This window comes from Pelodiscus sinensis, chromosome 6, assembly GCF_049634645.1.
Source record: "Pelodiscus sinensis isolate JC-2024 chromosome 6, ASM4963464v1, whole genome shotgun sequence".
Taxonomy (NCBI): Eukaryota; Metazoa; Chordata; order Testudines; family Trionychidae; genus Pelodiscus; species Pelodiscus sinensis.
Genome location: NC_134716.1, coordinates 8,775,184 through 8,801,888, shown reverse-complemented (window position 1 = coordinate 8,801,888; position 26,705 = coordinate 8,775,184). Strand labels below are relative to the sequence as shown.

Genomic DNA, 26,705 nt, shown 5'->3' with positions numbered 1-26,705 from the left:
AAAACTCTGTTATAGTTCTAGCCTTCACAGCCTCCTCTGGCAAGGAGTTCCACAGGTTGACTGCACTATGTGAAGGAGAACTTTCTTTTATTAGTTTTAAACCTGCTACCCATTAATTTCATTAGGTGTCCTCTAGTCCTTATATTATGGGAACGAATGAAGAACTTTTCTTTATTCACCCTCTCTACCCCACTCATGATTTTATAGATCTCTATCATATCCCCCCTCAGCCTCCTCTTTTCCAAACTGAAAAGTCCCAATCGCTTTAGCCTCTCCTCATATGGGACCTGTTCCAAACCCCTGATCATTTTAGTTGCCCTTTTCTGAGGCTGGAGAGGGATGGCAGGAGACAAATCGCTTGATCATTGTCTTCGGTCAACCCTCTCTGGGGTACCTGGTGCTGGCCACTGTCGGTAGACAGGATACTGGGCTAGATGGACCTTTGGTCTGACCCAGTACAGCCGTTCTTATGTTCTTATGAACCCTTTCCAAGGCCAAAATATCTTTTTTGAGGTGAGGAGACCACATCTGTACACAGTATTCAAGATGTGGGCGTACCATAGTTTTATACAAGGGCAGTAAGATATTCAGGGTCTTATTTTCTATCCCTTTCTTAATAATTCCTAACATCCTATTTGCCTTTTTGACCGCCGCTGCACACCGTGTGGAAGTTTTCAGAGAACTGTCCACGATAACTCCAAGATCTCTTTCCTGATTTGTCGTAGCCAAATTAGCCCCCATCATATTATATGTATAGTTGGGGTTATTTTTCCAACGTGCATTACTTTACACTTATCCACATTAAACTTCATTTGCCATTTTGTTGCCCAATCACTCAGTCTGGTGAGATCTTTTTGAAGTTCTTCACAGTCTGGCTTTGGTCTTGACTATCTTAAACAGCTTAGTATTGTCCGCAAACTTTGCCACCTCACTGCTTACCCTTTTCTCTAGATCGTTTATGAGACTTTAGGAGACTTGAAACATTGTAATACCACACTGAATGATTTCTGTTCAGTTTGTTGTAAATGGAAACGGATCTGGGTTACTTCTCCTGGTCCACTAATGTCCCACAGGTGATAAAAAGCAGCTTTTCTAACAGAGGTGTAGGGTGAAATAGCAATAACTGTATATTTCCAGGTGTGTGTGTCTTACAACACATTTCTACACAGGTGGCATGGTTAATGCATTTGGTATTTGACTGCAGCATCACTTTGCTGTTCACCATTTGCCTGGAAATTAAGTGTAATCCCCACGCCCCCCCCCCCCCCCCAAATTGCAGCAATTTGTCACTAGAAGGAAATATTTACTCTGCTTCACTGATGAATTGATTATGACCCTGTCAGCTTCTCCAGTGAGAAAAATGCTGCAGTGCCAGTTTCACAGTGGGCATAGTTGATTTGATCTAAATCTACAGGAAACTTAAGATAATGCAGGTATTTTTATTTCAATTTCAAGAAGGTAATAGCATTAGGTAATGATAATGCTAAAGGTAATGATACCATTAGAATTATAGGCATCTGGCCGGACCCTGAGCTGGTGTAACTCAGAATAGCTCCATTGCAGGTAATGGAGCTGCACCAGTTTACCCCATCTGAGGATCTGGTCCATTATGGATTTCCTAGGGAGATGAAATCAGTCTTTTTTCTTGTCCTCCTGAATGCAAACAATTCCTGAATGGAAACTCCCTTCTTTGGTCAAACAGGCTCTCTTCATCAAATGTGCAATTGCTGCAAGCAGTTGAGTTCATTTTTAATAATCCATGTTTTTGTGTAATTTGGCAATGTTGCTCATGGGAAGAGAAAACGGACCTGTCTCTAAGGGACTCTCTCTAGGGAGGAGTTCGGAGTCTCAGATCCTGTTTACTGGCATTGTTTTGTTACACATAATTTTCTAGTTATCGTAGGCACTTGTAGTGTGTCTGGCACTGTTATATTTCAGTGCCTCACAATCTTTAATGTAGCAAGTCAGTATTATCATCCTCATTTGCAGATCGGGAAGATCTGATCCAGAGAATCTATCTGACTTGCCCAAAGCCGGGGAGGAATTCTGAGGTGGAGAGGAGATTTGACCCTGGGTCTCCAAAGATCCAGACTAATGTCTCTGTGTGTTTGATGAATTCAGATATGAAGCATTTCTTACAACAATATAGAGAGAGAGCATTTAGCATTTTTAAACAGGGAAGCTTTTTTCCTCTCCTTTTCATTTGGAAACAATTCTTTCCACCAAGTTCACAGAAAACTTTCCTTTCCTTTGGAGTGACACAAATATAATTTTCCAAGTCCATTCCCAGTGTCCATACACTGGGGACTCCCTTCACCCTAAACTTGGTGCAACATTGGTTTGCTGATTAAAATCAAGCCTTTATCTTCCACAAATAGGGTATGTGTATACTAGGAAATTATTTCAAAATAACTACATTCAAAATAACTCCCACAATAAGCATTTCAAAATAAGCTTATTCCCCAAGGAAAGCAGGAGTACAGATTTCGAAATACCAGCCCTTTATTTCGAAATAACGGGCTTGGTAGAGTGGACACTCTGCTTATTATTTTGAAATAAGGGGGGTTATTTTGAAATAACTCTCCAGTGTAGACTAGGGCATAGAGGAAAATGCTACATGATCTTACAGTCAATAGGGACTATGGAGTGTCAGGCAAAGTATCTTGTGAGAAAGAAAAGGGGAAAGAAAAATGACACAGCAACAAACATGATGAGTTAATTATGTGGTGAAGCATCAAAGAGAAGCAGCAGGAGCAGCAGTTGTGCACAGAAGGGAGAAAAGAAATCCGGTGTGGGGTTAGTACTTTAATTCTTTTAGTGAGCAAGGCTGCTCCGCTGGAGTATGTTTTGGAGATCACAGAGCGTCTTGAAGAGTAGGCGTTAGGGAGAAACACAGCACAAAGACACAGGAGTAGGCGCAGTGGAAAGGCAGATTTATTTACTAGTAGTACTGTACAGAGAAAAAAGAGAGAAGCCACCCTTACAGCCTGGCTGTTGCTGGCAGTGTTCTTGGTTTATTTTTTGTTCTTGGTTTTTTTTTTAATCTGAAGAAAACATAACAGTCAAAAAAGTACACTTCAGGTTACAAAGTACAGCAGCTATCCCATCAATTCTAATCCAGTGTTAGCACAACAGTTTTTCCCCCAACAAAATGGGATTTTATTTACATTTGCTCACAAAGAAAGTGGGCGACTAAAGCTTTGGGAAAATAAAAGGCTCATCCACAACCCACATTCACCATAAAAGCTGCATTGTACACAACATTTTCTTGGACCCCTAAAATAATTATTTATTCATTCCCCGAGTGGGAGAAGAAGCAGGAAATGTGGTTTTGTCCTCGTTCTGACCGGGCGTTGCTTGTCTGCCCTTAGTGCACGGGCAGAGCTGTCACTGAAAAGCGAAAAAAGCTTTTAAAGGGATTAGTGTCCTGCAGCTGCCCCTAAGCAGTGCCTAGATCCTTAATTAAAAAGTGTGGGCCAAAATTAAAGCCCTGATTTAGAAGAGCACTTGAGATTTAAGCAGGTGCTGAACTTTATCCCTATTCAGCACTGAGCTTGAGCATGTGTTTTATTTTAAGCATGTGCTTAAGTCTTAAGCACTTTGCTGAACTGGGGCTTTAGATGGTTGCACAGAACTTCATATCTGCCTGACTCTGACCGGTGGGGTAATCGTTCAACTCTTAACTTATTAGATTCTCATTCTGCTTAGGGGAGACTGTGAAAAAAGAAATCAGGGAGGGGAAGTGGAAGAATAACGGAGAAGAGTGGCCAGCAGAGAGTGGGAGAAAAAGAGCAGAGACTGCGAGGGGGATTAGTCTAATGGAAAATCCCCAACTAAATCTCTCTCTCTCTATCAATATTTTATACAATGATTCAGTGTATATATTATAGGCTACCAATGTATGACAGCCTAGCTTTCTGAGCTGAGCGCAGGAGAAATATCTTTTAACTTTGATACATGGTACAGACTTCCTGTCAGCTGGAAGAATATGTCTTAGCTGAGGCCTGGTCCATACTAGAAATGTGAGCCAGTTTCATTACGTTAGTAAAGGGGGAGGGATAGCTCAGTGTTTTGAGCATTGACCCACTAAACCCACGGTTGTGAGTTTAATAAATGAAGGGGCCTAGGGCAAATCTGTCAGGGATGGTATTTAGTCCTGCTGTAAAGGCAGCGGAGTGGACTTGATGACCTTTCAAGGTCCCTTCCAGTTCTATGAGATAGGTAGGTATATCAATTTAGTGCAAACACCAGCTCTAGACTCTTGGGCTATGTCTAGACTGACATGATTTTCCGGAAATGCTTTTAACGGAAAACTTTTCCATTAAAAGCATTTTTGGAAAAATCGCATCTAGATTGGCAGGATGCTTTTCTGCAAAAGCACTTTTTGCGGAAAAGCGTCCGTGGCCAATCTAGACGCGGTTTTCTGCAAAAAAGCCCCGATCACCATTTTCGCAATCGGGGCTTTTTTGCGGAAAACAATACTATGCTGTCTACACTGGCCCTTTTGCGCAAATGTCTTTCGGAAAAAGACTTTTGCCCGAACAGGAGCAGCATAGTATTTCCGGAAAAGCACTGATGATTTTACAGGAGATCGTCAGGGCTTTTCCGGAAATTCAAGCGGCCAGTGTAGACAGTTGGCAAGTTTTTCCGCAAAATCATCTGATTTTGCGGAAAAACTTGCCAGTCTAGACACAGCCTTGCTGTATAGCTTAAGGGCCCAATCCTGCAAACATTTATGCAAATGCTTTACATTTTATTCATGTGAGGAGTCCTATTGGACTAACTTTGACTGCTCGTTATGCCTGTGGGCAAGTCTTTAGGTCGGGGCCCAAGTCAGTAAGGGTATGTCTACATGGCAACATTATTTCAAAATAACTAGTGTTATTTCGGAATAACTTAGTCTGCATCTACACAGCAGGCAGTTATTCTGCAATAATGTTGAAATACTGCCAAGTGGAAGGACTTCTTACTCTGACTCCTGTAGTCCTCATTGTACGAGGAGTAAGGGAAGTCGGAGGAAAAGTGCTCTATTTTGAAATCTGTACTGTGCAGATGTTCCCAGTTTTGAAACAAGCTATGTAACTGAGAGAGCTCAATTTACATCACTTATTTTGAGTTAAGTCCTGCTGTGCAGACACACTAATTGACCAGTAAAGATTAAATTGGTATTAGTACATTGCAAATTGGGGTTTGTACTGGTTTAGGTCAATTTTTAAATCGATTTAATTAAACTGGTTGACTTTCTCATGTAGACAAGATCTTAAAAAAATATGAAGAATCCTTTGAGAATAATGTGGGGGTTAAGTAGCAGGAAAAGCAGATTTACAAATAAAACATTATTGTGCAAACCCAAGAACAGATTTAGGAAAGTCTAAAATCTCACATGCCAGGAAGGCTGCCTGTTCCTGATAGACAGGGCCTCTCTGAGTGAGGCTGGCATAGCAGGAAAGTGGGTGATCTGGAGGGCTTTTTGAACCAAATGGCTGTATCTAGACTGGCAAGTTTTTCCGCAAAAGCAAATGCTTTTGTGGAAAAACTTGCCAGCTGTCTACACTGGCCGCTTGAATTTCCGCAAGAACACTGACTTCCTACTGTCTGAAATCAGTGCTTCTTGCAGAAATACTATGCTGTTCCCATTCGAGCAAAAGTCCCTTTTGCGCAAAGCTTTTGCGCGAAAGGGCCAGTGTAGACAGCTGAGATTTGTTTTGTGCAAAAAAGCCCTGATCGCAAAAATGGCGATCGGGGCTTTTTTGCACAAAAGCGCGTCTAGATTGGCACAGACACTTTTCTGCAAAAAGTGCTTTTGCAGAAAAGTGTTCGTGCCAATGTAGATGCTTTTTTCCGCAAATGCTTTTAATGAAAAACTTTTCCGTTAAAAGCATTTGCGGAAAATCATGTCAGTCTAAACGTAGCCCCTGTGTATACTGGCAAAAGGTTCTTTTCCAGAAAAGACCAAAATTAGGGAGCACAGTGGTAAGCTTGGTGTGTGTGTGTGGGGGGGGGGGGGGGTGGTGAAAACAGAGTCAATCTGAAAACTTGTTTGTTCAGCATTTTTATCTGTCCTTTTAACTACAAGTGGGATAGACTTCATGCATTCCTCTCAATATGTACAAGCTGAATATTATATCATGTGTTTACATTATATGATGGATTTACACTCTTTTTGGTTTAAATCATAGTCCATTCATAGTTTAAAGTTTATAGCAGGAGTGGGGAATGAAACCCTGAGCATCAGCTACCCCTGCAGGGCTGTGAGAGCTAGCTGGCCAGAACAGAGCAAGCCCTGACGTTGAGTGTGAGTGAGGGTTTTTTTGCTTCTTGCTTGGGAGCATGGTGAGTGAAGTGGGTTTTTTTTCCCTTTTCTTGTTTGTTTTGCTTTTTACTTGTGTGTGGCCTCCGATTAATTTTTCTGTGGGTCAATGGCTCCTGACCAAAAAAAGGTTCCCCACCTGTTGGTTAGAGCATTCATAGAAGACAGCTTTCTGGTTTACGTACAAAATTAAAATAAAACACTGTGTCTTTTATAGGCTTCCATTGCTAGTGATCTATCATTGAAACTCAGTGTGAGGTTGCCAATTTTGGTTAGACATTTTCCTGGAGGTTTCATCATATGACATAATCTTTAATGAAAGGTTAATTTTTAATTCTAGGAGACTCCGCGGTAATCCTAACTCAGAGCAAAAAGTTATTAATGATAGCAAAATATCGGACTCAGCATAATCTGAGCAACACCTGAATTTGTTGCTAGAGACAGACAACTGGTCAAAATTGATTGACATTCAAAAATCAAATCGGAAAAATCATCAATTTTTTTTTAATCATTCCCCACCTCCACTTTTTCAAGTTTTTGACACTGGGCAAATATCAAATTTGGTAAGATAGGGGAAAAAATTGAAAAAAAATCACAGCATTTTTGCCCTTTTCCCCATCATTCCTCTCTCACTCTTTAATTAACAGGTAGTTATTAACTTCTTAGAGGTCTCACTAGAAATAAAATTTGAGGTTGTAAAACACCTCTTAAACTCTTTAATCTAGTTGTCAAGACATTGTGGCAAATTTGTCTATAGTATAACTTTATTGACTAAGGGCATTTCTACACAGCAATGTTATTTTGGAATAACTGACATTACACGACAAGCCATTATTTCAAAATAATGGTGAGCTGGAGGACTTCTTACTCTGATTCATGGTAACCCCCATTTCAGAAAGAGTAAGGGAAGTCGAAGGAAGAGTGTTCTTCCTTTGACTTCCTGCTGTGTAGACAGCACCAAAAGCCAAGTTAAGCTATTTCAACTTAAGCTACGCAATTGATGTAGCTGAAGTTATGTAGCTTAATTCAACTTTAGCCCTGCTGTGTAGACATGCCCTCAATTGGATTTATAAGGCTATGTCTACACTACTAGGTTATTTCAAAATAAGTTATTTTGAAATAATAACTCCCGAAATAACTATTATGAAATAAGCTTCTTCACAAGCAGGAGTTATTATTTTGAAATAACAAGCCTGTTATTTCAAAATAACAGGCTTCGTAGTGTGGATGCTCGCCTTGTTATTTCAAAATAAGGGGAATTATTTTGAAATGACTCTCCAGTGTAGACATGCCCTCTAAAAAGAACTGCGGACCTGCTTTCAGGTCTAAGGGTGAGATTCCGTCTACAAAAGATCCCAAGAACTTGGGCGTTATCATCAGAGTATGAAAATTTTTAAGAGACTCAGTGTGATGGGTATGCTTGTGTTCTGAAATTCAAACCCTATTCAGGATCCGTATTTCCTTATAAAAATATTATTCCTTAAAAATGCACAAATGTGAATACTAAATTTTCTATTCTATTATCTCTTATTTTCAGAGTATGCAACTTCAACATTAGACTCAGCCAAAAGGCACTGCACCCCTAATTAAGAACCCTTCTTTTTGGAAGCACCATTGTGCTCCCACTAAGTCACTTGCTCAGTTTATTTTTCTTTTTAGTATTGAGATACCCTCTGTGTTGGCTAACTTGGTCTAGAATGGGGAGAAACTGTCAGAAGAGTCTTCAGTAAAATTTCAGTGTTAGTTCAACATTACAAGTGCAGTGACCACAAAGCCATATAGTGCTATTGAACCAGGATCTGATCCTAAGCGATGGTAAGCACCATTTTTTGTCAATTGGAGTTGCACCACTCAACACATCTCAGGATTACACTTCCAATGGGTTGTACTCCAGTGCATAAAACTGGAGTGAGTACATAAATAATGCCCAAACTCCACCCTGTGTTAATCTTTTAGGCCCTGATCCTGAAAACACTTATGCACATGAGTAATTTTACTACTGCAAGGAGTTCCATTGATTAAAATGGGAGTCCTCAAAGAAAAGTTAAGCATATGCCAATGTGTTTTCAGGATTGGGGCCTTATATTGCACCATTATGGACTGAGCTTCAGTCGCTTAATTGAGAAGGGCTTGTACACTCTAATATCACCACAGGGATTGAAAGACAATGTTGTGATTTATACAGCTTTGGAATACATCCTGTAATGGGGAAAAAACAAAAAGAAGAAGAAAAATTAAAGAGTTCTAAGGCAAACTGTAAAATGGCACATCATGCCTCTTTTGTCATTCATTTAGATAACATCACAAAGGCAGACCAGAAGAATTCTGTAAACATGTAGCATACAGTACATCAGCCACGGGAATAAAAAAAGAAAACAACCCTGTAATTCTTTCCTTTCTGTACTGATGTTCTTATAATTAAAAGGGATCGCCTGGCCACTAAGAATAATGTGTTTCATGATTTTTGCATTTTTTCTCTTCATTTTTAAAAAACAGTTGCAGACAATAGTCCCTTGATGAAAACTGGACATGGCATGAAAAGGAAATCTGTAGAAACTTAGAAAATACAAAATATAAAAGAGTTTCACAGGCTATTTGCTTGTTTGTTTTGTCTTTTTTTTTCAGTCTAGGAAAAGATACACTGAAAAGTTGGTATTTTTGTTTTTGTTTTTCTTACAAAAGTTAAGGCGAACAGTTTATTGTGGCAAAAATGCTGTCACAGAATCATTTCTGTTTGTTTCTTTGTAAATATCTTTTCATGCTGAAATTGCAAATGAGCATATTTTCGGCTTCTTAAGTTAATCAGAGACAGGGAGCTTATTTAGAACAAAACAGAAAACACCCATCCTGATCCTTATGAAGTCTCAACGTGAAATTTATCTCTGCTTCTTTCATAAAGTGGACCCTTTCCTTTGTGTCTGATTGTGCACATATTCCCACAGGCTATCGAATGTCTAGGGGTGGAGGAAAATTAACCTACTCTGAAGTGCAAAGAAGCCACGGAAACCCTGTTTACATTCATTAGCCTATGTTAATGGGTTTGGAGTCTCAATAGAGGCTGCAATTTAATGAAAGGCGGTTAAAATGAAAAAAAAAAATCTAACATCCAGACAATGCTAAGAACTAAAAATATTAGGGCCAGCTATGGTAATTTAGCTGGAGACCTGGGCCTGTGAGTTTAGGGGAACATTTTTTTCTACTTTAACACTGTCCCATTAACCATGATGTCCACATGAATGAATGCAACACACTGGCCTTTAGGGACATTAAATATTAGTTGCAATAACCGAATAATAGCTTTTTGGCAGTATGAGAAATAAAAGTCTAAGGCTTGTGCTCTATTTCTAACCAATAAAGACTCACTTCTTTCTTTCCAACGTAACCTGTAGCTCCCACTGACCTTGTGATTATAACAGTGCCCTAATCCTTGGGAACATGCATGTCTCAGTGTGTCTGGACTTTCAAGGGTAGTGGGCACAGGAGGAGCATGTAATAAGGGAGCATGTGACTAAAGGTGCCTACAGGAAGGTATAAGGACAGCCTAGATGAGTCTGAGTTAGGGATGTTAAATATCGGTTAATTGAACAGTCGAGTAACTGCATGAATTCTTATTGGTTACTTGACTATTCTCCGGCAGCCAGTGCACTCTGGCCCCATTCTCGAGGAGCCCCCTGCCACTCTGTGCTGCTGTCTCTGTATCCGAGGCAGCAGTCCGGGGTGCCAGGCGGGAGCTGGTCTGCAAGGGGAGCCAGTTTACAAACCAGCAGACAACAGACTGGGCTGTCTGTTGCCCAGTTCTGCTGCCTCTGATAAAGAGGCAGCGGCGAGGGATGACAGTAGCCACTGTCTAGAGGAGGCTCTGAGTTCCCACACCCAGTGCAAGCTGGAACTGAGCCAGGCCTCTAAATGCAGAGATAGGTCCCAGACCTGTCACAAGCCAGAAGAGAGCTGGGCAGCTGGCCAGCCTGCTAAAAAAATTTACTGGCAAGGGGCAGGCGAGGGAACTATGTGTAGTCTATAGCATTAACCTATAAGCTTTTGCTTACTGGTTAATCTGTTAATTGACTACACTATTACATCCCTAGTCTGGGTGAGGCTTGAGAAGTATCAGCAACTCTAAAAAACAAGGCTACACAAGGGTCACAGGACGGAAAGGTTAGCAAGCATGCAAGCATGGGATCAGCCCACAACTTTTTTTCCTGATAAAAATGTTGGAAATCTAGAGTAATACTTTGCAGAATTCCAACAATTCAATTAGGTTGTGATGTGTATGCTCAATGGGAGTCCAATGAACTTTACATCAGGCCTGTGGTATATTCCCAATACCAGTAGTGAATGTGTCAGCTAGTCTGATTTCAGCAGGAGCCATGCATTGGTGGCTGTCTTTTTCTAGTCCTCATTTACCTTTCACTAAGGGTTGACAGGATAACAGTAAAAGGTTACATAAGAGGATTGCCATTAATGGCTAACTGGTCTAGCATAAGAAGTCTCTTTTTCCTTTTCCTTTCTTTTCCTTTTTCTAATATGTCTCATAAAATAGTTACCACAAACAAGTGCATCTTACTGGCACAGAAAGAAAAGAGTTCAGAGCAAGAACTGTTTAATCAGATGTTAATGCAGTAAAAACACCATCCAAGAAAGAGTAGAAACGTCATAGAAGCCACCACGGCTCAGAAAAAAGTCGGTTTTTGTGTGTGTTTGTTTTTCCTTTTTCCCTTTTCTTCCTTTTTTTCCCTTCTTTTTGTGGGGGGATGTCTGGTGACATAATTATCAAGAGTGAAAATATTTTACCGCCAAAAATTATAGGTGCTGCTTTTGATCTCACTTGTACTGGGCTAGTGCCCCTGAAGTCAATCAAGTTACACTGGTGTAAAACCAGTGTAACTAAGGTTTGAACCAGGGCCATAGTTTTGCCATGAAAAAGTGGATTTTTCCACTATAGATACAGCAGTAGAATTGAAAAGCCAAGACTTTGAGAACCAATTAATGATTTTGGATGCTTCAGCATTTGGGATTTTCTATTTGAGATGCTTGAGAAGGGTCTGAATTTTCAGAGGGCAAGGGAAATTTTTTTGAAAATCAAGCTGATCTAAGGTGCCTCGAATTAAGCGGACTACTCCCTCCCCCCCTCCCAAAAAAATGAGGCATCCAAAAGCACTAGTCACTTTGGGAAATCTTGGCGTAATCAACATAATCCTGCCTTCTGAAATATCTACTCAAGTAACACTCCAATGTGTTTCCATGGAAGCTTTGCCTGAGTATGGATGGGAGGGTCAGGTGCTAGGTTTAGAAGTGTATACGTTTATCTTGAGTACAAGTATCAAGAAATGCTTCTTTGACAGGAAGGACACAGTGAAAACCTGCACTTTCTCCCATTGAGGTCAGTGGGTGTTTTGCCACTCACTTCACTGGGAGCAAGATCAGACAGTAAAATGTTTCATGTCTGAAGGAAACAGAAAACTAGTATCTCTCATATGCCGGTGCTCAGCAGAAAAATCTCATCAATAAACATAGGCAGAGTTACTGAAAGGCAAGTAATTAAACCAGTAACTACAGTTCACTTGTGATGACAGCTGGATATTTTTGATGTCAAGGTAATTTCCACTGTAATTTAAAGAGATGAAGTAGATGCACAATACTGTAATCTGGAAGATTTATGTAAGGCAAAAATCATCATTTGTGATTTGATAGAAAGAATAATTAAGGTCCACTTTTGGTTTTACCAATAAGCAGAAATAGCCTATGGCATTTTTTTGATGCCACAAAAGGAACTCCAAAGTTAATATAAAACAAAATTATGCAAACATTTGGAGACAGGTGTGTCTGGGTTTTAGCAAATTAAAATGATAAAATCATCTATTTTCCCTCCATCCAAAAAAAAAAAATCTATAAAACAATGTTAAAACATGATTCTTTTAAGGCTCTCATACCTGGCTACTGTGAAATTCAAACTCCCACAAAACACTGGGAATATGATCATAACTGCCAGATTCTTAAAGTAAAATATAAAAAGTGTTTTCTTTATATATATATTTTTATATAAAATCAAATAAATATGAAAGCATTTGTTCACGTCCCCGTTTTCTCTTACTCTAAAAACTGGAAAAAAAAATCAACATGTTTGGTGAGAAAATCATATTCGTGTGTGAATCTTCCTGAAGAACTAGAAATCAAAGCAACCCATCAGCAAGGCAATAGGCATTCACTTCCAGTTCACAGTATTGCAGGTAGAAGTACCATGAGGTCAAAGTAAGTGATGGAGCAGGTGTTTCTCAGAACAAGGAAGGAAGAAGTGGTCACATGATAATACAGCATTGACAGCGCTTTTTCTTTTCTGTACCTGGGACTGGCTCCATGGGCAGACTTTCTTCCTTCCCCTCCGGCGAGGAGGGCTCTGTTGTGTCAGACATAGGCCTTCCGGAGACCAGTTCGGCTGCATTTCCATCCATGGTGGATACATCAGTCACTGTCTTCTCACGCAAGGACTTCTCATCGTCTTCATCGATGAGGACCAGTTCTGCCTTGATAGTTTCATCATAGCCCAACACTTTTTTTGTCTCCTCTTCATCATCAATGTTTTGGTAACCCATAAAAATCATTGTCACAGGTTGATCCATGCTGGCCTCCCGGACTTCATCTCCAGAGATTTTTGCTTGGTGTTGAGGATTCCCAGAATTCCCTTTGATAGGTTTATGTACCATTTCTAGTTTTGCCTCTTTGAAGAGCATTTGTTCCTTCACATGGGCAAGGTTTCCATCTGCTATCACATTCCTGGCAGACACAGTCTTTTCTCTTACACTTGATTGTCCAGCTTTCTGTACAAGTTCATCTACATCCTTTGAGCTTAATTTGTGGACTCCATTTTCTACCACTGTGTTTCCAGAATGAACCTCATAGACTACCTTGGTACCATCATCACAGACTTTGAATCTTCTTTGATGGGCCCCCTCTTGGCCAATGGGTGATGCAGAGAGAATCTTGGTCTCTCTGGTCTGTTTGTCTTTCTCCACATTAATTTCCATGGCGTGCAAAGCTTGAATGAAAACAAGAGAGGAAGTGCATGTTACAACAAAAAAAGCCAGTGAACGGTTAATTGCCAAACAGACAGAGAAAACTACCATGCCCATGGCCTACAAAGCTATTCTGCAGAGCCAAGCATTCTACGTTAGAAGTGAGGTGCACACTGATCACAGAGCTGGTTATGGCACTACAATACTTCTAGATGGGTGCTAGCTACTCCTGCTGTCAAACAGAGATACTTTTCCAACTCAGTCTGTGCAGAAGGGGTTCTGGTCCATTAGAAGTGTGAGGAGCATTTGGGTTAAGTGGGCTCATGGTGAACTTTTGACCCAAGGAGAGGACAGCATGCAAGTCTGCCGTAGCCATCTCTGTGCTTGCCTCAGCTTCCAAGAAGGATTGAACTCAAAGCTCCTGAACCGCTCCTGGTTCCCGCCCATTCACAGCAAATTTGGGAATGAATAAACTGTCCCCTGGCAGCTTGTTTTATTCTGGAATACTTTTTGCTATATATGCCATGCAGGCGTAGCTCTCAAAACACTCTGCAAAGCGTGGGGGCTGGTGTTACCCCTGCTACACTGATGAGGCACAGACCATGTAAGGGACATGCCCAGCTCACACCTTAGGTAGACCTCAGAATAGAATTAAGGTATCCTGGCTTCTCAGTCAGTCCTCTGTCCATTGGATCAGTACATAACTTAAGGCAGGTAGGTGTGTTTTTAATATTTGGATTGTAATGAAAAATAGATATTAAAAAAAAAAAGTACGTTAAGTACCCAGGTCAATCCTTCATACGGGTTCCTCAACGTTGTTTTCAAAGCAGAGACAATATAGGGGTGAATTTGATTTCAGATCTTGACCAAGTAATAGGGATGTAAAATCCTGTTCAATCTGTTAACCAGTTAAATGTTACGTTATGTTTAACTGATTAACCGAGAAAGTGGGATTCCATGGTGGGCCTAGAGCCGCCCCCAGCCTGCACGGTTGCCAGCTGCAGACTCCCGGCCATATAGGGCTGCTGGCTGCCTGCCCTAGCTCGCCATGGGGTGGGCCTGGCTGGGTTAGAGCAGCCCTTTCTCTATGGCATACCACAGGCGGGGGGATGGCTCCCAGGCACTGGTTAACTGGTTACCAGTTAGCATCTCTTGGAAACGGTGATGCTTATTGGGTAACCAGCTAACTGGTTACCTGTTCACATCCCTACCAGATAAAAGGTAATATATATACACACTAATTCTAGCCTAACAAAGAAAACATTCCCTAGCATAAAGAGATAAGAAAGGGGCACTAACAAGAAGAACACTGTGATCACCACACAGTGGGGTAGGCAGGCAACCCACACACAGATAAATCCAGCCATCATTCTGAAAGAAGACTATGGTGCAAACTGTAGGTTGACTTTCAGGGTACAACTTGTACAAGCTGTCTCACAGCTTGCCTGAATGAGAATTGTCTGTCTAAGCGCTCCTTGCATGAAGATGAAAACATTTGATCTCCTTAGAAGGTGCAAACACACAATTAATTGCAGTTACCAGGGTGGGAGTTATCGCTAGCTGTTACTGCACCATCTCATGATCATTCCAATTCAATGGACCACAACAGATTTCTCTTACTAGGGGCAATAGTCGCTTATTGGTAAATACAACCCCTTCCCCCATCAGATAAACTGTTACTCTATCCATTAACAGTGCTGCACCTTCTAAGAGGGATAATCAATACAATCCATATACATTGTAAAATATAAAATAGTGGCAATGTAAATATTACCCAGCATGTTTTCAATTTTTCCTACTCCCAACCATATTGTCAAGCTTATGTGTAGGTTCCGCCCAACTCTGTCATAAGCAGAGGGAACATATAATACTGTGCATAGTGGACTTCTTTCTGCACACCTCGGTAAATCCAGTCCTGCATTAAACACTTGTAAGCCACTTGGAGCTCTGCACCATGCATCTGAAATTCCAGCCAGTGAAATTCTGAGCAGCCACAGTGAAGGTGTCCTATATCCCTACTGTCTTTATACCGCAGGACATTCATATCCCAGTTGTTCTTATGTAGTGATTTACATCTCAGTGCTTGGTCAGTTTTTGCACAGCCTCTCCTTAGGTTCCCCCATGCCTTTGCTCTCAAAGTCAAGAGCTGAGGTCAAAAGGGTAGGGGAGGGGCTGCTAGTTCTTATTCCTGCTACATGGGACTCCTTGAGTGAGGTCACCACCCAGGTGCCTTCCAAGTTCAGCTTTCTGTCCAGTGCCCAGCAGCTGAGCGAGACATCTCTCTGATGTAGGAATGCTTATGGCTTACTAACAAGGAAAAAACACAGCTGCCCGAGTCTACATGGCACCCTTACGAATTGCTAGATTAGCGGGCATGCCAAGGAACGCTGCCGGGGGTGACTGTCATTAGGTCTCCAAGCAAGAGAGCAGTGTAACACACTGGGCAACACACATTTGCAGACTGGAGGGGGTTTATGAGCTCCCGAAATCTCTCTTGAGGTTACAGTGCCTGGGCCACCAGTTTAACCCGCCATATCCCTCAGTGATCTGCCCAATGTTAGGAAGGCATTGTGAGCTGTTGCTTGAGTCATGACCAAATGGCTGGAACAAGGGGCCCCTAGGCCACTTTTCTGCACTTGTGTGAAAGTAGCACTGGGGCGGGCCTGGGGTCAGTGCTGAGCATTTACAACAGAACCCTGATTTGTATTCTTTGTTGCTGTTTCACTGGCGGATTGGGTTTGGTATCTCCGTGTGCCTGCTTAGCAACAATACGTGACGAGGAGCTTGGTTCTGTCATTTGGGTTGTCCCCATTTTGGGATCTCTGAGAGTAGTGTTTCGAATGTCTTAGCTGCGTAGATACTGTGTGAACCTCAAATCCAAGTTCCAGAGACCTTTGAGACAATTAAACAAAAGGGAAGCAGAGCCCCAGTATTACTGCCCAGGGGCTTGCTTGTTTTGGGCTGTAATTTCTGAGAGGAAGTGTCATCGAGGGGCTAGAGTATTGGTGGGCAGCCTGCAGCCCTTCAGAGTAAGTCATTGGCTGGCCAAGAGACAGTTTGCATTGAGTGTCTGCCGGTGCATCCTTGTGGCCCACCACTTCCTGCAGCTCTCGTTGGCTGGGGACGGTGAACTGTGGCCACTGCCAACGGTGGGGGGAAGTGCCTGTGGACACTCAATATAAACAAACTGTCTAGCAGGCCGCAGGTTGCCCACCCGGGGGCTATGTCCTGGAGCTTCCTGGTTCTGCCCTAATAGGGTGTCTGACATCAGGCAAGTCGCCTGACCCCTCTGGCACACTGAGGCTCTTAGAGAGCAAACACTTGCTCTTAGAGAGCAAACAGTTGCTGTCTTGTTCAAATAGTACGTCTGCTTCAGACATGCTAATCATTTCAAGAGGTGTGAACCTTTTGCAGATTTGGACCTTATTCTCTCTGTGCCTCAGTTCTCCATCTGGAGATTAACTGCACTGCCTGGTGTCACTGAGGTTTGCGAGCTCACATTGTGTAATGCAGAAAATAAATCAACGGGAGTTACACCTATGGAAGGCTGGAGGAATGGTGCTGACATCTATAGCTGACTTTGCAGGACCCAGAGGTTCTTCCCTTTTGGAATAAGGTCTCTAGAAATACAAGTGAGTATCGACTTGTCCACATTTAGAAAGAATTACAAGATGCAGCTCTTTATCCAGACATCTTCTCTTGACGTACAATGATCTCTTAGGCATTTAGGGTCAGAGTTTCAAAAGAATTCACAACATAGAGAAGAGTGTCAATCAATGACCATTAAATCACTAGTTGGAAGGAAGGCACTGTTTTCCCACTGCTTATCTGTTTTAGAAAGTTAATGGGTGTGGGTTGTATTAAGGCACTGACTTGGCACCTTATTGTCATTGTTATATATTCTTTTGTTCCCGTCAGGTTGATTTCAGAATGCCACACCCAGGACCCTTACATTAGTTAGCTCTCATGCACAGAAGCAGTGCCAATGATTTGACTAAAACTACTCCTGTGAGTAAATCCTATTGATACAAGCAAATACTTCACAATTAGAAACAGACCCTTGCTGAAACATACTCCCATGGGAAAAGCAGAACAAGAGAACTTTGCTAACTTTTGTTTTTGTTAATCTGCTGGCACATAAAATGTGAAACGAGGAATATAAGATGTTGAAAAATAAACCAACATTATTATTTTTTTATCTTTGCCGTGCTTATCAAGCTGCAAAATGCACAACTAATGAATATGGTTCGAAGCTGGTTGACAGTGAAGGGCTGAAAGCCCAACAGTACTTGAAGACATGAGCCTGCATTAATGTAAGTATACTTTCTGTACAAGTTTCATTCCAATGTAACCTGATTTAGTATTTCATAAGAATAAGACACCAGAATACATCTTACTGAGTAATGTTTCTGCCTATTAAACCGTCTTCGAAAAAGGTCGAGTGAATCTGTTACTTTTTAAAAAGATGTTCTGCACAATCTTTAAACAGGTAATAAAAAACATGTTTGTTTAATCATCTTTGACTGTATATGTGCTGCTTCCCCTGTGCTTTAAACCATAGAAGTGCATGGAGTCCAGTTATCAAAGAAATACACAATTAGGTCTAGCTTTTGGGTCATCTGACAGAGACAATTCTTTTCATGGTTTTGACACAGTGGAGCTAGAAACACACAGGCAAATGGGACGTATCAATCTGAGTCAAAAGTAGATCCGATTTTGCACTGGGATATGCTTTCTGAGTGCCTGGGAAAGAGGAGTTCAACCAAAATGAAGCGTCCCATGTATGGACAGCACCTCCAATCTACACACTTGCTGCATGAAAGAATTGGAACGTACCATCTTTCGCTATTGCCACTCTGGGAAGAGATAATGACGTCTTAAGCTGCCTATTTCATGGATAGACTGGAACAACAGTGAAAATATGAGAGAAAACAACATCTAGGATCTTGTTCATAAATTGCTCCAGTTTAGAAACAAACTGAAGCGGAAATTCTGGAACCTCAGCCTAAAACACAAAGCCAGGTGGCATCTTTTCCTGCCCCCGGACAGAGTTAAACGTTGCAGTGAAATAAACAACTTCTTTCTGTTCTGTAAGATTTTGTGCACATTTTGGGTCACTCGCGCATGTTTGTGTCTCTCATTCATTTCAATGGAAGTTGTGTGGGAGCAGGAAAAGTGCTATTATCATGGCCTAGATTTCATAGATTTACATCAGCAGAGATGGAAAAAGAATCAAGTCGAAAACTTCCATTAAAAAAAATCTGCCAAGCGTACAATGCTACTTTTTAGGACTCACAAGGTACGTAATATAAATAACCGAGTCTGAAATTGCTTGCTGCTGCTCAAAAGAGCCCTTGACTTGTTCACAGATTAAAAATCATGTAGCATTTCCTTCCATTTAAACTATATCTGGGCATCGGTCCCAGAAGGTATATACATACACAGAGCTTTGTATTACGGGATTGGCTGACAGAATACAGAGCTCCTTGAGACTTACCAGTAACCCGGTTTGATCCGTCCCTCCCAGGAACTGGCTCTGTTGGACGTGAATAGAAGGTTGGGAATTCGGGGATCTGGGAGTAAATGTAATTTACTGCATCTGGTGTCAGAGAACAGGAAATATAGTTAGATACGGTGTTATGAACACCAGTCGCTTCATTGCTTAGACAGCAGAGTGTTAAGCTATCAACCCAAACAACAGACATCACAGCTTTGCGCTGGATAACTGGGACAAAGTAAACAAAGTGCAAAGTCACTGTGGTGTGATTGTGTTCTGCAGACTAGCTGAGGTAGGAGGGAACGTGTCCAGATGACTCAAACTTTGTGTCAGTTGCACACATCAAGCTATTTGCCAGGAGCTTCTGGATTTTATCAGGTCGGTGACCTCAGCAAAGGAATGAACCCCATGTAATGGGTGGACTAATGGATGTGTTAATGAGAAACATATTAAATGAGATTTAAAAACTCTGGAGGTAACTGAGTGATTCAATAGCCTGAGAGGCCAGCTCCTTTCTATCAGTTATTTGGCCTACTTTACAGGTTGGTGAGCTGGTATTTGACTGGAGTTTACCTGTAAAGGAAATAGTCTCCATGCTGGTTGATCCCATGCTTACTTGACATCTGGTGGAAATATAATACCTTGCTTTTCCACAATGCCACATTCCATCAAAAGCTCTCTGGCCCTCAGACAGCAGGAGCCTAATTTTGAGCATTTATTTTATAGAACTACTTAGATGCTGACAAATGGGCACCTGCTTCAGTAGCTGATTGAAATGGGACTGGAAAGTGGCCAACAAATATTGACTAAGCCTCACAACAGCACTGCTGGGAGATAGACTAAGGGAAATACGTAAAGATTTCCAATTTACATACAGGTGAGTTACGAGACCCAAAGTCGTGCTTCCAGCCAATGGCAGAATCAGGAGCAAGGAGCTGTCCATCGCTTGCTCTAGGAACTTGTTTCCGGGTTTAAGCATACAAAACATGTTTAAATATGAGTCAGGTTTAAATATGAGTCAGCAGTGTGATGCTGTTGCAAAGAAAGCAAACATGATTCTGGGATGCATTAACAGGTGTGTTGTGAGCAAGACACGAGAAGTCATTCTTCCGCTCTACTCTGCGCTGGTTAGGCCTCAATTGGAATATTGTGTCCAGTTCTGGGCACCGCATTTCAAGAAAGATATGGAAAAATTGGAGAGGGTCCAGAGAAGAGCAACGAGAATGATTAAAGGTCTAGAGAACATGACCTATGAGGGAAGGCTGAAGGAATTGGGTGTGTTTAGTTTAGAAAAGAGAAGATTGAGGGGGGACATGATAGCAGTTTTCAGATATCTAAAAGGGTGTCCTAAGGAGGAGGGAGAAAACTTGTTCATCTTGGCCTCTGGAGGATAGAACAAGAAGCAATGGGCTTAAACTGCAGCCAGGGAGGTTTAGGTTGGACATTAGGAAAAAGTTCCTAACTGTCAGGGTGGTCAAACACTGGAATAAATTGCCCAGGCAAGTTGTGGAATCCCCATCTGTGGAGATATTTAAGAGCAGGTTAGATAAATGTCTATCAGGGATGGTCTAGACAGTATTTGGTCCTGCCATGAGGGCAGGGGACTGGACTCGATGACCTCTTGAGGTCCCTTCCAGTCCTAGTATTTTATGATTCTATGAAAACAAAGTAATCATTCAAGAGGTTTGCGTTCTAGGCAGAAGGAGGACCAGTTTTTGACTCATGAAGCAACACTGAAGTACAGTCAAGAGGTGTATTTCCTTTGGTTTGTTAAATTGATTCTGTATTTCAAGGCACAGCTGTTTGACTCAGTCTACTTATCACGGCACTGATTCCCTGAAATCCAGTAAGCTAGTGAGTACTAGTTCCTCAGGTAACAATAGGTATATCCATACCGGTGTGAGGTCCCCACGGAGCTTGATTCCCGAAACAGAGAATGTCTTTATTGCTTCCTCCAGTCAGAACTTCTGCTCCCTCACAGCCTCTGCTCAAAATTATCTAAGGCATTGCACATTAAAACCCCCACACTGAGATGTGACAGATAGAGAATGTTTCTGGGTTCCCCTGGCTTTAAATCTCACTTTGTACTGCAAGGGTGTTTGGCACAATCTATTTCATAATAATTCTTAATCCTGATATATTCCAAACGGGATGGTCAACCTCTGTACAGTCTGGAAATTTCCACCATCTGTGGTGATAAGTTCTGTCCATCTATGGTACTTAAATAGCTATTCCTTGCTCAGTTACTCCTTGGGGAATTTTGCGTCATTGCGTGCACACAGAATTCATGACCTGTGCAGGTTTCTTTGCTTCCCTGCAGAAAAATGACTTCTGATCAGGACATAAAGGGAAGAAACAAGAGCAGTCATGAGTTGCAGTGCAGACAGGTCAATTTGAGTACCCAGAGCAGCTGATATAGATGTAAAATCACTGCTGGGGGGAAGGGCTGAGCAGACATTCATGTGAGAGAGACCAAGAGAGAGATACTCTGTGCTTGCAGCACATTTGTCATGGAAGGGCAGGTGCCCTTCTGAAGAGGTAGGTGTGGTGAAGGCTCTTTCTCAAGCAGAGCAGGATGTAGCCACTTGCTTACTTGAATTGTTCCCATTGTTCTTGGTGAATTCACAAGGAGTATAAAACAGGTGTAAACATTTTTAAGGCTTCTTTAACATTGCCAGAGTGGTGGAAAGGAGCCTTGTTGTAAAGTGCTGTATTGCCTTATAAATGCTTATAGTACGTTTATGGTTAGAACTGGTCTCACATTTTCGACTGAAAAAATTTCCTATCCAAATGTGGTCCATGTTTGCTACTGACTTTTCTGGAGATGGTCAGTAATCAATGTAAATTGCGAGTTTAAGTCCCCAGCCCTCACTTGCTCTTTGACTATGATGTAACACTGTGCACCCGGCTGAATATATTTGTTGGTTAATAATTAGAAGTAAAGGATCAATACTAGCTATGTTACCATTAGATAGAGAGGAGTTAGCTATTTCCCCCACTGTTCCCCTATTCCATTCTCCCTCATTTGTACTGTTGTCTACATAAAATTACCAAAATAAATGAAAATGAATAATTATATTTTAAGAAATAATACATGCAGAATTTTAAAATATTGTGCGCAGAGTTTTCAATTTTCGTGGCAGCATTTTTAAGTTTTTGGCACACAATTCCCCCAGGAGAATTTAATATACTTATACTCATAGCATCTCTGGGACCTAGGAAAGTGATATGATCCACATTTTATAGATGAGGCAATGAGACAGAGTGAGATTAGGTAACTTGGTCATGGTTGGGTAGGAAGTCTGTGGCAGAGTAAGGAAATGGACTCAGATCTACTGAGCCCCTGGCTATCATCCTAATCACTGGACGATCCTTCTGAAAAGCTCAAGTGTACGGTAAGGCAAATTTCTCTTCCATCTTGATCGGTTTTAGCAAAATTCTAATATTGACCAAATTGTATGCTAAATAAGAGGTTCTGTATTCTCTGTTCCATCAAAACACAGATTTACAGTTCTTGGAATTACAAAATATAGATTTGTTTCTTCTAAGTCTGGTGTGTAAAATCTTGGTAAAACAATGAATACAGCGGGCGGAGGGAGAAATCTGCCTGCTTTGGTTTCTCCCATTGCTTGTACATGCGTAGAAGAGATGGGAACGTCTGTGCAGGATGTGTGTGGACCAATATTCCCTTTATTCCTTTCCATCCATGTGCAGAATAATTTTTGTGTGCACCAAGGCATGTGCGAATGTACACCCCCAGTAGAAACACAAAACCTAGCTGTGGACGCGCTGCTAATCAGCTGGGCAGCGTTGGAATTTCTCCTGAGCAGCCGCACACATGCATAGCTTACATGGAACTCTGATGTGGACCCACGCGGGTGGGGGAGAAATCACGATTAAGAATTCATGTGGTGGCTGCTTTCTCTAGTTCTCTGCGCACAAATGTGCAGCTCACAAAACCCACCCCAAATGGTGGGAGTCTCAGCAAAAAGATGAAGCAGACAAGGGGCGTTGTGATGGGGTGTACCAATCCCGCACTGGGCCTGAAAGAATTAACCAGAGCAACCTGGCTGAGAGAGCCCCACCCCCCCAGCCCTGCTGAGCATGCTGCAGCTGGAGGAGCGGTATAAAGCCAGTGGAGCAGCCCAGTCAGGACTTATGACTGCAGAGGAAGGAGGTACTGCCAGAGCTCTGGAGGAAGAGCGACGGACAGACTGGAGCACAGAGGCCAGTCACCAGGGAATGGCTGGAGTAGCTCTCAGACCAGTGGAAACTGGAGAGGAAGCTGACAGCTGTGAGATTGGTAGGAAGTAGCAGAAGCAGGAAGTTAGGCCCCTGACAGTTCAACATGTTTTGGGCGGATTCCCTGCTGAGCTAGTGGTGCGCCAGGCTCACCACTGACAGGGCTCTGGGAGAGGGTGATCCCAGGTCCCCTTACCCCACTCCCATTAACTCCCAAGGGGGCGCTACAGTTATGATGAATGACTCTGGCCACTAGGACTTATTGCCCTGAGAACTGTGTGTGTGTGTGTGTGTGTGTGTGTGTGTGTGTGTGTGTGTGTGTGTGTTTGCTATTGACTCTGGCCACTAGGTCTTATTGCCCCATGAACAGGGGATTTGGTAGTGACTGCAGCCACTATGCTGGACTGTGGTATTGGAGAAGGGGTGTAGTGAGAGACTCTGGGTCCGAGGAACCGAGACACAGGGTGGAACATGTTTTAAGAGGCCTGAAAGGCTTAATGCCCTGTCTCTAAGGAGGCCAGGCACATCCACCCCGTGGCAGGCATGAAGACGGAATTGCCCTTGGATCTGTAAAGCTGCATCTGGGGTAGGACCCTCAGGACTTTTCATTCATGACGTGGTGGTAGAAATGCCTGAGGCTGGTCCACATTATAGCCTCCCCCACCATTGGTATCATTGGTGAATTATCATCTTGGGAGCATACTGTGGAGTTAACAGCCTAGAAGCTAGTCCTCCAGCTCTTGGTTGAGGCACCTTAGTTGCGCAAGGGAACTTCCACTGCTCACGCTGTGTGTGTGTGTGTGTATAGTTGCGCAAGGGAACTTCCATTGCTCACGGTGTGTGTGTGTGTGTGTGTGTGTGTGTGTGTGTGTGTGTGTGTGTGTGTGTGTGTGTGTGTGTGTGTAAATGGAGAACAGTATTATCTAAGGCTGCCAATCCAGCATCTTTCACCCACATTCCTCATGGAAACACACAGATGAGATTTGTACCAAGTGCCCCTGAAAGCAAGGTTGTGGCTGGGGAAAAGCGCTTTATGTCACACCTCAGTGGGCAAACATAAGCCTCGGGAACTGGCCTTTTTGTTTGAAATGCAGAATGTTTTCCGAAAGCGTTTTTGTTTTGCTGCAATAAGGCCTGAGAGAAACAATTATTTAGGATACAGTTCACTGAGCAATGGACAGTAACAGCTGCTATGTCTTTTACAAAGCTTCTTGCCTTTGGTCAGATACTGGTACAATTCCTTTATGCGCTTATTCTTGGAAACTGCATCAGCTAGTTTCTGAAATCTGTTTTCCACACACACAACTGCTGGCTCTTTCGATGTGCCAGCGGATGAAGCAATTTGTTCTGGCAGTAATAGAAATCCAACAAATAGCTGTTCAGCCAGACTATGGTTGGAATAGAAAACGGGGTATCAGGACATCTGATTTGCCAATCCTTTTCTGATTGGAAATCTCTCTAGGGCATTGGGCAAATCACATCATTTCTTTGGGAATAACAATTATCCTAGTGATAGGGCGCTATGAGGGTTAGCTAGGTTTATAATATTTGTAATATATGGAAGGGCCATTAAACACTGTGCATCAGGGTGTAAGACAAATTGTAACTAGGATGAGATCTAATCTGGGAGGCAGATTATTCCACATCTGCTACTGTGGAGTTCTGATTTCTTCCTCTGAATCAGGTGGCACCAGTCACCACCCAAAATATACTGTAGGAATTGTCAGGGTGGGTAAGACCTACATCCTTAAAATAAACTAAAGATGTAAAGAACTAGGTTGTTATGGAATCCCATCTGTGCTGCCACCTTGCTGTAGGACCATGGTCACATCCTTTAACCTCTCTCCTCCTTGTCTCTTCATACGTCATTTCCCAGCTAGCAGCATCGTCTCAATCAATTCATTTATTAACTGCAACTTGCAAACCCCCTAACAGGCCGTCACAGTACAGTTACATGGTGGAAAGTGACAACATGGGAGTGATGTCTGTTTGTCTCCGTGACTTAGTAAATGACCGGTTTTGGACTGTAACGAAAACATCTTTTGCGCCTCTTCCAGAACCACAAGTTCCACCTGGGCTCTTGAGTCATTTTTCTGACCCTATCAACGTTTGAAGTAAAAGGGAGACCATCAACAATCAGTTTTACAGATGGGGAAAAAAGGATGTGCACAGAGTAAATTATTCTCTGGTTTATTGATTCTGACAAAAGCACAGGGCATGGATCACTTGCCTGGATTCTCTGGGCATATGTCACTTAATCAAGGTCCCTCCCATCCATGGGCCTTTGTGGCCTGTGGCTCATAATCATGTTGTACCCTCCAGGTTGTAATGCTTCTGTCTGATTGCAGGTGGATGTTAAATTTAGATTAATCAACTCAACAAATAGTCGATGTAATTTGCATTGACTATTCGATTAATCAATAAGGGTGCCTCTGCTTTTGAAATGTAGCAAGCGCCAGCAGGACTCTTGCTACATTTCAAAGGTGGAAGTGCTGCGGGGAGCAAGGCCAGCAGGAGACTCAGGTAGTCCCCCGCTCGCCCCACGCTCCCTGCTTTTGATATGTACAAGAGCCCTGGGAGGACTCTTGTACACTTCAAAAAGCAAAGCACAAGGAGCACAGGGCCAGCGGGGGGCTGTTTGAGTCCCCAGCTCATCCCAGGCTCCCCGCAGCACTTCTGCTCTTGCTACATTTCAAAGATAGAAGCACCTCCAGTTTCCCGCTGTGCCCCTGCACCTTCTCCCCATGGAGACGGTGCTGGGGGGAACTGGCTTTTAAGCTGGCTCCCCCCAGCACCGGATCCTGCTTTCCCCACCCGTTACTACCCCTCTCTGATAGAGGGGGAAGCGACTAGTCGGAGAGCTGACTAGTCAACTAGTCACTTACATCCCTAATGGGAATTAAGTGCCTAACTCACTTAGGTGCTTGTAAAAAACTATCTGCACCTTTGTGCCTAAATACCTGTGGCAATCTGGCCCCTAAATACAAGCAGACAACTTTTCAAAGGCACTGCGCACCTGAGCCTGCCATTGACTTCGGTGGCAGAAAGCAAATTATAAAACACTCGGGCTATGTCTACACTGGCATGATTTTCTGGAAATGCTTTTAACAGAAAACTTTTCCGTTAAAAGCATTTTCGGAAAAGCGCGTCTAGATTGGCAGGATGCTTTTCCGGAAAAGCACTTTTTGCGGAAAAGCGTCCGTGGCCAATCTAGACGCGGTTTTCCGCAAAAAAGCCCCGATCGCCATTTTTGCGATCGGGGCTTTTTTGCGGAAAACAGTACTATGCTGTCTACACTGGCCCTTTTGTGCCAAAGTCTTTCGGAAAAAGACTTTTGCCCGAACGGGAGCAGCATAGTATTTCTGGAAAAGCACTGATGATTTTACATGAGATCGTCAGTGCTTTTCCGGAAATTCAAGCGGAATGATTTTGCAGAAAAACTTGCCAGTCTAGACACAGTCTCTGTGTATAGGTGCCTCGCTATGGACGGTGAGGACCCATGTTAGAAATGCAAGGCCTATGTGTCTGATTGTGGCTGACACTGCACAGGTGCATGGGAGGGTGAAGGGGTACAGCTGGCACAGGGCCTGGCACAGTCATGGCAGCATTCACCCTAGGGACAAAACTCTGGGAGTGATGGACATGA

At 42.5% G+C, this 26,705-nt stretch overlaps 1 protein-coding gene across 6 annotated transcripts in view; it reads right to left on the bottom strand.

Moving 5' to 3' along the window:
- The window catches only part of PALM2AKAP2 (PALM2 and AKAP2 fusion), a 356,683-nt gene that overhangs the window by 174,625 nt on the left and 155,353 nt on the right, over nucleotides 1-26,705 (bottom strand). For 3 of the 6 annotated variants that reach the window (XM_075931391.1, XM_075931392.1, XM_075931394.1), the window contains exons 6-7: nucleotides 18,818-18,919; nucleotides 12,651-13,343 (exon numbers count right to left, since the gene is read on the bottom strand). The exons of 1 other annotated variant lie outside the window; for it this stretch is intronic. In XM_075931391.1, the coding sequence (XP_075787506.1) occupies nucleotides 12,651-13,343; nucleotides 18,818-18,919 (795 nt within the window). The remainder of the gene's footprint in view (nucleotides 1-12,650; nucleotides 13,344-18,817; nucleotides 18,920-26,705) is intronic. 2 more of the 6 variants (XM_075931393.1, XM_075931395.1) reach the window with 2 other exon arrangements.